This window comes from Hypanus sabinus, chromosome 22 (assembly GCF_030144855.1).
Source record: "Hypanus sabinus isolate sHypSab1 chromosome 22, sHypSab1.hap1, whole genome shotgun sequence".
Lineage (NCBI taxonomy): Eukaryota > Metazoa > Chordata > Chondrichthyes > Myliobatiformes > Dasyatidae > Hypanus > Hypanus sabinus.
This window is the reverse complement of record NC_082727.1, coordinates 36,780,345-36,793,407: the sequence shown is the minus strand read 5'-3', so window position 1 is coordinate 36,793,407 and position 13,063 is coordinate 36,780,345. Positions and strand designations below refer to the sequence as shown.

At 42.6% G+C, this 13,063-nt stretch overlaps 1 protein-coding gene across 1 annotated transcript in view; it reads right to left on the bottom strand.

Moving 5' to 3' along the window:
* The window catches only part of LOC132379835 (interferon-induced protein with tetratricopeptide repeats 1-like), a 39,711-nt gene extending 30,745 nt beyond the window's left edge, over positions 1-8,966 (bottom strand). Inside the window, exon 1 of the mRNA XM_059948113.1 lies at positions 8,819-8,966. Within this exon, the coding sequence (XP_059804096.1) occupies positions 8,819-8,966 (148 nt within the window). The remainder of the gene's footprint in view (positions 1-8,818) is intronic.
* Between the last annotated feature and the right edge of the window lie 4,097 nt (positions 8,967-13,063).

Sequence of the window (13,063 nt, the reverse complement as noted above, 5' to 3'; positions counted from 1 at the left end):
CAACTTAATAATCTGGTCAGACAGAGAAAGCGTTGCTGTCATTCCTGCCTTTTTTGATGGATGATTTTCACACTTTTCTCTGTTTTGTCGGACACATTGTCCAACTCTGCCTGATAGGCCATAGCTGTAACATACTGTGACATCACCTTTACCAATCTATGTCTATTTGGGCAATCTCTTGCCAGGTGCCCTATTTGCTGGCACAGAAAGCATGTCCACTGTGTCTTCATAGCAGCTACATCCTCTACAGCCACTTTATGACCTCTCTTCCTCCGTCTCTGATTTATCTCTGGTGGAATATTTAAATCCCACAACTGTCCCCAAAACTAAAATTTCCTGGTGGGTTGAGCTCAGGCCTTCATTCTGCATTTTCATGTGGACTGGATCAGCCATCCCTGGATTTTCCAACCAGAGTGTTCCTCATATGCTTGGTATTTACGCTCTCATAATCCATGGCAGGCTCATCAGCTCTCTGAACCATGGGCATTATCATTCCCCAGAGGGTATAACCTCTCCCTCAGAAATTTCAAAACTATTTGAAAATATGAGGGATGGATAAAAATTCCACACACTGCTCCTGCACATTTATAGCCCAGTGGCGGTGGTTGGTGCAGTATGGACAAGACAAGACAAGACAATTAAACAGTACGTACTTAAAAACAGATGGTATGTACTGTGCAATCTTCCACTTCTGTGCCACTTAGTTACGATGCCTGTTCTATAAAAGTGCGCTATATCAAAATTTCAAAATTAATCTTAATGAAAACAAACACACTCACAAACACTATACATTCTCTCAAACAAGTACACACGCATCCTCTTGTATCCTGACTGGTCAGTAAGCGCCTTTCACTTCTGCGTTCTCCATAACACCACCGACCTTCGTGTCACCTGCAGTGAAAGAATCTCATACGAAGACTCATCGTGATTTTCAGAGTTGGTTTCTTTAGACTTAAATCCCCCAAACCCACTTTTGTTTCTAAATACTGGAGTGAGTAATCTTCAATGAAGCACACGGACTGGGACTCATAATAACAAAGTTTCTATTACAAAATCAGACATTCATAAATGTTTGCTATGGTAGTGCACAGGTTGTGTGACACTATTACAGTTTGGGCCGTTTGGAGTTCGGAGTTCAATTCTGGCAGCACCTGTAAGGAGTTTGTATATTCTCTCCGAGTTTCCTCCAGGTGCTCCAGATTTCTCCCACTGTGTAAAGACACACAGTTCGTGGGTTAATTTGTCATTTTAAATTGCCCTGTGATTTGGCCTGTGTTATTAAATAAGAGTTTGCTGAGCAGTGTGGATCATTTCCTGGAAGGACCTGTTCTGCACTTTTTCTTGATATAAATGAAACCCTGTTTGAGCAGACATCTCCAGATACATGACTGGTTAGCCTCTCACTAATAAGCCAATGTTTTCAGCGGTGATAAAACCACCTTTCTCGAATGTCGTACATCCAAGGCTTGGGTCCCACCAGACTGGGAGACCTTTGATGTATCGACCACCCGCACCCCAATCTGAGCAAAAACTGTGTAAATATTGTCCACATGCATTTTGCCATCAGCAAGAAATAACAGATCGTACACTGTGTATATTGTAAAGAAAGTATATTTACAAATTTCAGCTTTATTGAACATTTAGGAAAGATTTACAGGATGAATATCTTCTAATTTCAAAAGATTACTGTACATTTCTTTCACTTTGGAATACTCTCCATTTCTTACACTTATAACTGCAAAATCCAGTTGTGGTTCAATAGCTGATATTAGACATTGCTCAAATGCCTTTCCAAAGTGATATTTGCATTGATTAAACAATTTTGCTTTCTGGTTAAATGCAGGATTGCAACAGTTTCATCAAAGTTTTGAATGGCCTCTTTATTGTTTCCCTGTAGACAATTTACGAAAGTGAGTTGGGTTGTGACACGTGGCTTGATATTTCACACCGAGATTTCTAGCATCTTGCAATCTGTACATCACATCTTCCAAGTCAATGGTTCCCTTCTGAGGGCCCCACGTGAAGTGACAGTGAAGCTGATCGAGCTTCTCTTTCAACAAATCTCTTTGTGTGTTGCTGCAAGTGAAGAAAATTCATGAAATTCATCACTTCATACATGATCATTTTTCTTCACATCATTACTTGTAACAAAGCCAAGAGTCCTCCAAACTTTAAACAACAGATGAATAAATTTCAATTTGTACATATATTGAGCCAAAATGGAAGTTACTTTTATTTCATATTTGAATGATTACCTCTATGTCCAGTTGTACACTTGAACACCTGCTCGTTCATGCAAATATCCGATCGGCCAATCACGTGGCAGCAACTTAATGATGGGCCAAAGGCCTAGTTTTGACTGTGTAACACTGAGATTGTCTGACATCTCCCTCTCACCGGTCGTGGAACTGCTGAGCATCCAAAATGGTACAGAAAGTGTTGCAGACACTCGATGTCTCAATAACAACAGACAGTACTGGATATGCATTTTTGTCTGAAGTTGTGGAAACAAGTGTCTGGGCTGTGATCTGTTTAACTGGGAGATAATTTTTTGTAATGAAAGTTATTGGTCTGAGATAATAACTGTGCCTTACCTTTGACACAAGCAGCCTGATCTCTAATTTGAAATCTGGACTGGATGTTCTACACTAAACCCCACACACCCCATCACCCCAGAGGGTAGTGTAGCGACCCCTAGAGGACGGTGTAGTGAAGTGACAGAGTCAGTCCATAGTACCTCAACACAGTGCAGTAAGGCCTACAGTGACCTCATGAGTGTAACTAATGTGGGACAAAGAGCAGTTCTGAAAAATTGGCTTGTCTCTATCGTTCATGTGCCTAGAAATTCCATTGCATAGCACAATATTCATCAAAGTTTTAAAATGAAATATATTTGACCTGGAATACATCATACTTGTCCTCAAATAACTCTATTCATAATATTCCACTCCATGCACATATAATGGCACAGTGCAGCTGAATTTTGTTGCCTTTCAGGACCAGGGACTACAGTGTGTGCTGATGCAGAACCTTCTGGATCCGGACACTTGCTTGTGAGGTCAAGCAGCACATCTACTCTTACCCCGTCGTTCCATCACCCTACCAGAGATAGGGTTCCTCTTGTCCTCACTTACCAGCCAAACAGCCTTCATGTCCAGCACATAATTCTTCAGAACTTTTGCCACCTCCAACGGTTCCAACAACCTAGCATATCTTTCCCTGCCCACACCTTCTGTTTTTTTACAGGGATTTTCTCTGTACTACTCCCTTGTCTATTCATCCCTCCCCACTGATCTCCCTTCTGGAATTCATCCTTATAAGCTGAACAAGTATTACACCTGCCCCTATACCTCCTCACTCACTACCATTCAAAACCCTAAACAGTCCTTCCAGGTGAGCCAACACTTCACCTGAGAGTCTGTTGAAGTTGTTTACTGTGTTTGGTGCTCCCAGTGCGGCCTCCTGTACATTGGTGAGTCCCGACATAGATCGGGAGACTGTTTCGCTGAGCACCTACACTCTGTCTGACTGAACGTGGGATCTCCCAGTAGCCAGCCCCTTCAGTTCCACTTCCCATATGTTCATCCACGGCCTTCTCCACTGTCGTCAGAATGTCACCCTATATTCCGGTTGGTTAGCCTCCAACCTGATGACGTGAAAATCAACTTTTCAAATTTCTGATATCTGGTAATACCCCCCATCACTCCCCCACCACCTCGTTCTCCATTTCCCATTCCCTTTTCCCTCTCTTACTTCATTCTGCAAATGGATCCACAACTTCCTAATCGGAAGACCACAATATTCATGGATTGGTGATAATAGCTCCTCCTCACTAATGATCAACACTGGTGCACCTCAGGCACGTGTGCTTAACCCACTGCTCTATTCTCTCTATACCCATGACTGTAGGGCTAAGCATTGCTCAAATACCATCTATAAATTTGCTGATGATTAAACCGTTGTTGGTAGAGCCTCAGATGGAGGAGATATGCCAAGCGGTGGAGTGGTGTCGCAGGAACAACTTTGCACTCAACGTTAGTAAGATGAAAGAGCTGATTATGGACTTCAGGAAGGGTGAGATGAAGGAACACATGCCAATCCTCATAGAGGGACCAGAAGTGGAGAGAGTGAACAGCTTCAAGTTCCTGGGGGTCAAGATCTCTGAGGACCTAACCTGGTCCCAACATATCAATGCAATTATAAAGAAGGCAAGACAGCAACTATACTTCATTAAGAGTTTGAGAGATTCGACAAGTCAATAAATACACTCAAAACTGCTATAGAGGTACCATAGGAGCATTCTGACAGGCTGCATCACTGTGTTTATATAAAGTGGAGGATGATAGGCACCTCATTATAAAGGTGTCAAATGTTATGGGCAGAAGGTCGGAGAATGGGGTTGAGAGGGACAATGAATCGGCCATGATGGAATAGTGATGCAGGCTCAATGGGTCAGATGGCCTCATTCTGCTCCTATGTCTTATCCTTCGTTTGCAACAATTTTTTCTAGTTTACTTAGGAAATGGATCATGCAGTCCACAATGTAGGGTCAAACCATGCCAATTTGAGACAGCTAATCTGCTGATATCTAAAATAAATCTGATATCTCCTTCGTCTTTCTCAATCTCACCGTCTCTGTCTCTGGAGCCAGCTTATCTACTGAAGACTATAATAAACCCTCAGACTCTCACAGCTACCTGGATTATAACTCATCCGACTGTATTACTTGTAAAAATGCCCCTCCTTCTCTCAATTCCTCCGTCTCCACTGCATCTGCTCTCAGGCTGAGTCTTTTCATTCTAGAATGAAGGAATGAAGAAGATGTCCTTCCGTCCTCCCGCCACCCTACCAGGGATAGGGTTCCTCTTGTCCTCACCTACCATCTGACCAGCCTCCACATCCGGTACATAATTCTGTGGAATTTCTGCCATCTCTGATGCGATCCCAATAGCAAATTTTTCCCTCACGCCCACTTTATGCTTTCAACAGAGATCCTGTGCTACATAACTTTTGGAAATTGAATCAGAGTGAGATGAATGAACATCTTAGGGAGAAGGGTTGGATGAAAAATTTTATTCCCATTCGAAGAATCTGAATTTGATTTTCTGCAAGAACTGATTATTTTTGCAAAGACTACGATAAGTTACAGAATGAGATTTACTTTGTTTGACAGCTGTGATGTCATGAATGGTGTTGAACTGTGTATATTTAATTTTTGAATTTGAATTTAAACTTGTAGATATACTGCCTGGGACTGAAACTGGAGTTCACTATAATACTTGAGAAAAGGAATTATATTTGGTTTATGAACTAACCACGAATAGGTGAAAAGTTAAGTTTAGTCTGTAAGCTTGTAAATAGGGAAGAACACTGGATCTAATGAGTTAGAGAGATTGGAGTAATAAAGGAATCGCACTGAATTTAATGAAAAAGGAATTCAATTTATTTGGCATCTAAGATTTGCAACATAAACAAAATATTGAAATTTTGAATTGTTCTTGCTCGTATAAATATTTTGTACGTATAGTTTTTGTCTTAGAAGCAAAGTCTTATCTCTAAACGGGTGTGGACTTCATTTGGACTACATTTGCAGCTCTATCGGCATCAAAGTCTCCCAGACATCCCACATCCAACACCAAGTACAGAACACCTGCATCGCAAACATACCTCCTACTCTATTCCTCAGAAGTAATTTACCTCGCCTCAACCTGTTATCGCTGAAGCCCTGTTGTGCCAAACGTGCTTCTATTCACTGCCTCCTTTGGACACCTGGATTCCTCTGACAGCTCAGTGGCACCGAGAGTAATTTGATTTTCTCAAAGAGTGTGGCGACCAGTCACCCGTGAGAAGACCAGTGCCACACAGGTGATGCACCCTTCTTCATGTCTGGTGAGGAAAGGGGAAGATGCCAGATTTAAACACGGTGGGGGTAGGGAATGGAGAACAGTTAGAAGGTGGTCACTGAATCCAGGAAGGTAGGAAAAATTAAGGGGTGGAGAGGAATGAACCCAATTGGATAGGAGAGCGGACCAGAGGAGAAAGGAGAGGAGGAAGGGACCCAGGAGGAAGTGATAGAGAGGTGAGAAGAGGTGAGAGGTCAGAGTGGGTAATAGAAGAAGAGGAAAGGGTTGGGAATTTTTTCACCCCAGGAGGAGAAATTGATATGAAAGCCATCAGCTTGGAGGCTGCCCAGACCGAAAGTAAAGTAAAAACACAAAATGCTGGCAGAACTCAGCAGGCCAGACAGCATCTATGGGAGGAGGTAGTGACGACGTTTCGGGCCGAAACCCTTCATCAGGAGTGAAGTAACATGGGATGGTCGAGGGGGGATAAGAGGTGGGTGGAGGGATAAAGTAGAGAGCTAGGAAGTGTTAGGCTGGAGGGAAATGGGCTGGGGGCAGGTGGAGAATTATGGGAAATAAAAGAGAATGAAAGGTAGGGCTGGGGGGAGATTATAGTGAGGGGGGAGAAAAGAGAGAGAAAGAGAACCAGACTAGAATAATAGTTAGGGATGGGGGGTAAGGGGGGGCAGGGTTTTCAACGGAGGTCTGTGATTTGGATGTTCATTCCGGCAGGTAGGAGGCTACCTAGGCAGGAGATAAGGTGTTAAGGTGTTGCTCCTCCATTCTGAGGGTGGTCTCAAGAGGTGAACATGGACTGAGATGTCAGAAAGAGAATGGGAATCAGAATTGAAACGTTTTGCCTCCTGAAAGGGTGAACATCTGTACCTGCTAGTCAATTCTGTATAAAAATGACATTCCTCTGTTCAGACTTCAGAACAGTGTGGTGACAGGAGACACACTCTTCTCCTTGTGCACAAGTAAATGAAGTTTAATTATATTTTATTTAGACATACAGCATGGAACATCCCCAATCTCTAACCATATCTGATTTCCATAGTCTACTTACAGGATTATCACCTGATCAGCAGCCAAGCCCATGCACATCACAGGAATGTCTTTTGGCTATCACCATACCAACACCATTGGTCAGGTCAAAGGCATGATCCTTGCACGATACCCTTCCATCTTCTTGTTCCATTATGAGTCCATTGGCACAAAGGAACATAAAAAACCTACAGCACAATACAGGCCATTTGGCCCACAATGCTGTGCCATACATTTACTTTCTTTAGAAATTACCTAGGGTTACCCATAGCCTTCTATTTTTCTAAGCTCCATGTGCCTAACCAAGAGTATCTTAAAAGACCCTATCATTTCTGTCTCCACCATCGTTGCTGGCAGCCCATTCCATGCACTAACCAATCTCTGCGTAAAAAGCTTACCCCCAACATTTCCTCTGTACCTACTTCCAAGCACCTTACAACTGTGCCCTCTCATGTTAGCCATTTCAGCGCTGGGAAAAAGCCTCTGACTATCAACATGATCAGTGCCTCTCAACATCTTATACACAACTATCAGGTCGCATCTCAGAGGAGAAAAGGTCAAGATCACTCAACTTATTCTCATAAAACATGCTCCCCAATCCAGGCAACATCCCTGTAAATCTCCTCTGCACCTCTTCTATAGATTCCACATCCTTCACACTATCCATAACACCACCAATCTTAGTGTCATCAGCAAACTTACTAACCCAGCCCTCCACTTCCTCATATGGTTAATTTATAAAATTTACAAAGAGTAAGGGTTCCATAATAGATCCCTGAGACACTCCAGTGGTGACTGACGTCCATGCAGAATATGACCTGTCTACAACCATGCTTTGCCTTCTGTGAGTAAGCCAATTGGGGATCCACAATGCAAAGTCAAAGAGGGACCCATGCCTCTTACTTTCTCAGTAAGCCTTACATGGCCTGTCTTGTCAAGTGTCTTGCTGAAGTCCATATGGACTACATTTACAGCTCTATCGGCAACAAAGTCTCCCAGACATCCCACATCCAACACCAAGTACAGAACACCAGCCTCGCAAACATACTTCCTATTCCTATTCTTCACAAGTAATTTACCTCACCTCGACCTCTTATCGCTGAAGCCCTGTTGTGCCAAAGCCCTCCTACTCTAGTCCCCTCTACTCAGACACCCGCTCTATAAATCTGTCTTCATTTAAAATTCTTCCTGCAATTCTAACTCGCTGACATTGATGCATCTGCTCAGTTATGCACACCCAAGCTTATTTGGAGTTTTGCAGATACATTGTCTTGGTTTTAATTATTATGAATAAAAACTCTAATCCTTTTTTGTTGTTAAGAACACTATCTTATTGAAATTTCATTAGTGATCCCCAAAGCCCCTCCACTGTCACTTCCCAGTCATTCCCTTCCAAGCCACTGCAACACCACACTCAGCAGGTTGGAATCATGCTGTTAAGGATTTGTTGCTCATTTCCTTTGATTTTGACAATGCAAGACCAACTCTGCTTTGAAGCTTTAATTACAAAACACATCATTACGAGATGTTTTACAAAGATCCTTAAGATAAAATCAAACTTAATATATTTGAAAATAAAATACATCAATGATTAATAGGTCGAACAACCAACGTGAAAAAATTAACTCCACTTGCTGCAGTATCCCAAATCCCATCTTTCCAGAGTCCAGAGAAGCACAATTGAATTCAGTTTGCTCAGGGTACTTGGAGGATTAATATTTTTAAAAGAAACACAATAATTGGGTCTAGCTACAAAGGGATCATTTTGCAAATTGAACACTAATGAGTAAGAGAAGGTGCTAAGAGGATATAAATAGTAAAGCAACACCTCACCAAACCGATCCTCAGATCAGATGGAAATGCATCTTTTAATCATCCCAGTGGTGCTCAGATGTGTAATTGAGAAAGAGCACTCATATATTCCTCATTGCCAGGATCAAACTTCAAGGCCTCATCAAAGTATTCAGTCACTTTATCCTTGATCCCAATCAGCTGATACAGAATTGCTTTAATACCAAGAGCCTTGCTGTCTTGTGCATTAACACTAAGTTTCCTATCTGCCCACTTCTCCAAATTCATGCGACGTTTTCCCTGTTCTCTTGAGTTATATTCAATTTTCACTCTTTTCAGGTAGAGACGAACAGCATTTGTTTCAGTTTTCTTCTGGTACAGTTCAAATAACCCAGCTTCCGGTCAAATGCTCTGGATATTCTCTGGTTGAATGTCCACTAACTCCACCAATCTACGGTAAGTGTCCTCTGCTCTGGAATTCTCCACACTTGTTATGCAGATGGGTGCAATGTCCAGTTGTGGTGGAACAGCTGACCTTCGACGGTGCTCAAAAGACTTTTCAAAGTGATACTTGCATAGACTGATCATCTCAGGATTTCTGATACAATTATATTTCAGCTTACTTCTGTAGCAAAACCGATCTGGTGGTGTAAGAAGCAAGAGTGTGGAGTTAATTCAAATGCATGTTTCAATAGCTCAATTGCTTTCTCAACAGATCCCCTTTGTCTATAATATTTTGCAGCATAGCGAAGCACATATGGACGATCAGAAGTCTTCTGCAATGCTTGTTCAGCTAATTCATTTGCTTCCACGTTTTGCCTTAACGTCGGCAGATTTACAGCCAACAGCGCCATCGGCACAGTATCATCTGGTTCCAGATCCAGAACTCATCAGAAATGCTTCACTGACTGACTCCGATCTAGACTCTCTGGGGTTCCAGACATTGATGCCAGACGAGTCTGTGCAGCCACAAGTCCAAACATCCATTCGATGTTGTGAGGATCTTGCTCCAAAGCCTTTGCAAAGCATTCCTTTGCCTCCTCATAGTATTCAGCACCAGAACACAACAATGACAGTCCCTTCTCCCCGTACACCTCGGGTATCATTGCTGTATAGCGAGGGCCATCACTGAGCGGTTTACAGATCATCTCCAGCTTGTCGAGATAGGACTGCGCCTCGGTCAGTTGTCCCATGTGGTAATGCACCCAGGCAAAGTTTCCATAGGTGACGATGATTCTTCTTGTAAATCCATCTTTGTGTTTCTCCCTCAGAATCTTTTCAGCTTCCTTTAAGTTTACAATGGCTTCTTCAAAATGACCTTGCAGACAGTTTATAAAAGCAAGATGGTTGTAGAATTCAGCTTTACGTTTTACACTAAAATGCAGAGAATTTTGGAGTCTCAAACTCATATCATCCAAGTCAATAGTTTCCTTCTGTGGCCTCCATGTGAAGTGACACTGCAGCTGATCGAGCTTCTCTTTCAATAAATCTCCTGGTGTGTTGCTGCAAGAGAGAAAAAACATAATCATGAATTCCATCTGAGATCACTTGGTGCAGGTCTGACCTGCAATCCCAGAAAAAAACAGAGTTATCAACTGTATCAAAGCTGTTGTATTAAAGATGTTTTTTATAATTATGGCATTGAAAACCTGGAAATGCTCAGCCTGTCAGTCTGCATCTGAGGAAGGAGAATGTTTCAGATCAGTAACCCAATATGAAGAATTGATTCAGGTGATGAAGATGGAAATGTGTCTCCTGAACAGCCAAGGCAGCTGCTCTGTTGCTTTGTAACACTGATGGTGGACTTGGTTTTATTACCAGATGTCGAGCTCTGCCACTATTGCAGAATTTCATTTTTTTGCCAGCAGACTGAGCATAGCTCCAGATCTCAGTACAGAGAAGTGGTGCTTTTCCAAGACAGCCACCAGTACTCAGACTCAATGTCTAGAAGATTGAGAACTTCAATAACATTAGTGAGATAAAGCTGTTTAGTGAAGTCCACTGAAGTCTGGCAATTTACGAGTTACCAGACCGGTTCACAGAACAATTGCATGAGCAACGTCCCCTGATCCTGCTGCACATTTCTGAAAGAACATCGACCAGCATCGAACATAGAACATGTCGTGCTGACCTTTAACCCTACTCTGAGATCAACTCTGCTTCCTGCTTCCTCCCAAAGGAGATGAATTTGCCGCACCGTGGATGCAGCTCCTCCATTCTGTCCTGAAAGCCGCTAGGGGCTGGAAATTATGACAGTTTAGAGTAGCATGTTCCTCTGGTGTATTACCTCAGTACTGAATGCACCCCGTAGGCTCCAACGTGGTCAAATCTACATGGCTGTAGTGTATGGCAGAGTTGAGTCAACTCCTGCTTCAAAAAATGTTGAAGATAAAAGATTTGCTTTCTTTGTCACATGTAGACCAAAACATACAGTGAAATGCATCATTTGGCATCATATCAGATCAAAAAGATTTGTGCAGGACAGTCGGCAAGTGTGTCAGCACGTTTCTGACACCAAATACTCACTAACCCCAACCCGTACATCTTTCTAATGTAGGATGACAGTCGAGTACCCAGAGGAAATGCACACCGTCACAGAGAGAATGTCCACATTCCTTACAAATTACCGTGGAAATCAATCCATGGTAAAGCGATTACACTGACTGCTAAATTTTTCAAATGGTGTCATTGTTCTCAGTCGTATTCCACCGAAGACCCCTGTTTGAGGAAGACAAGTGCAGGTAAACCGACTTCATCAGACTCCTACTCTCCTACTCCTCTTGCCTCTCCTGCCGTGAGTAAGGATTATTTATGATCCCTTGAACTTGCTCTTGGATCTAGCGACCATACAGTACAGAAGGCTCTTAAGAAGTCAGGAATCAGATGCAAATCTTGTGTTTACTGTGTTTTTAATTCATGGTAATAACAAAAATAAAAGTAAAGCACTGCAGTTCCCTGCACTGTTTCCACCTCAGCAGAGTAACGTAGGGATCCCCCTACAGTCTCGTCATTCAACTACCGTGTTAGCCTGTGTGTCCACTCTGGATTTTTCAAAGTTATTGCACTGTGATCCAGTAACTTTAGTAAACCAACTTCTCTATAATAATCTGTACATAAAGGTAAACTGCAAGAAATGTCCTTTACCTCATGATGTTCGTTGGATGGAAAGCAATTTGTGCTCTTTCTCAGTTTGTGTGGTTCTTCTTCTGCTGAGTCTCCATTGTTGCGTCTGATGTTCGACCTGACACCCATTTATACAATCCATTACTTCCTGATTATCACTAGAAACTCAAATTCAAAGTCTATTGATAACACTGAGGGAATGAAAAACAATTTGGAAGCATTTTCTGCATCAGCATGGCTTAACCATAGAAATAACCCATGTGTTAGCAAAATGCCAGTGTAATGGGTTGTACTGAACATTCCTTATCAATTAATTATAATTTTCACTTTTTCTAATTCTCATCAATCTGCAATTCTGGTCACAATTGTAGTGCGCTGGTTGACATGTTTACTGTAGGTATTTCATTTATCAGTTCTGTTAGAGCTGTTTGTTCTGCTTTCAGTCTGTTTGGATTATTGATGAAGATAAGTGATGTTGTGGAATGTGTGCCATCCAATTAGTGGGAGGTTTTCTTTGTGAGGGACAATAAGGTAGGTCTTGTCTCCCTTTCTCTTCACCATCCACACCTTGGACTTCAACTACTGCACAGAGTCTTGCCATTTTCAAAAGTTTTCTGATGCCTCTGCCATAGTTGGATTCATCAGCAAAGGAGATGAGGTTGAGTACAGGGCTGCGGTGGGAAACTTTGTCACATGGTGTGATCTGAATCATCTGCAGCTTAATGTGAAAAAGACTAAGGAGCTGGTGGTGGACCTGAGGAGGGTTAAGGCACCAGTGACCCCTTTTTCTATCCAAGGAGTCAGTGTGGATATGGTGGAGGATTGCCAATACCTGGGGATACGAATTGACAATAAACTGGACTGGTCAAAGAACACTGAGGCTGTCTACAAGAAGGGTCAGAGCCGTCTCTACTTCCTGAGGAGACTGAGGTCCTTTAACATCATCCGGACGATGCTGAGGATGTTCTACGAGTCTGTGGTGGCCAGTGCTATCATGTTTGCTGTTGTGTGCTGTGGCAGCAGGCTGAGGGTAGCAGACACCAACAGAATCTAGAAACCCATTCGTAAGGCCAGTGATGTTGTGGGGGTGGAACTGGACTCTCTGATGGTGGTGACCGAAAAGAGGGTGCTGTCCAAGTTGCATGCCATCTTGGACAATGACTCCCATCTACTTCATAAAGTACTGGTCAGGCATGGGAGTACATTCAGCCAGAGACACATTCCACCGAGATGCAACACTGAGCGTCATAGGAAGTCATTCC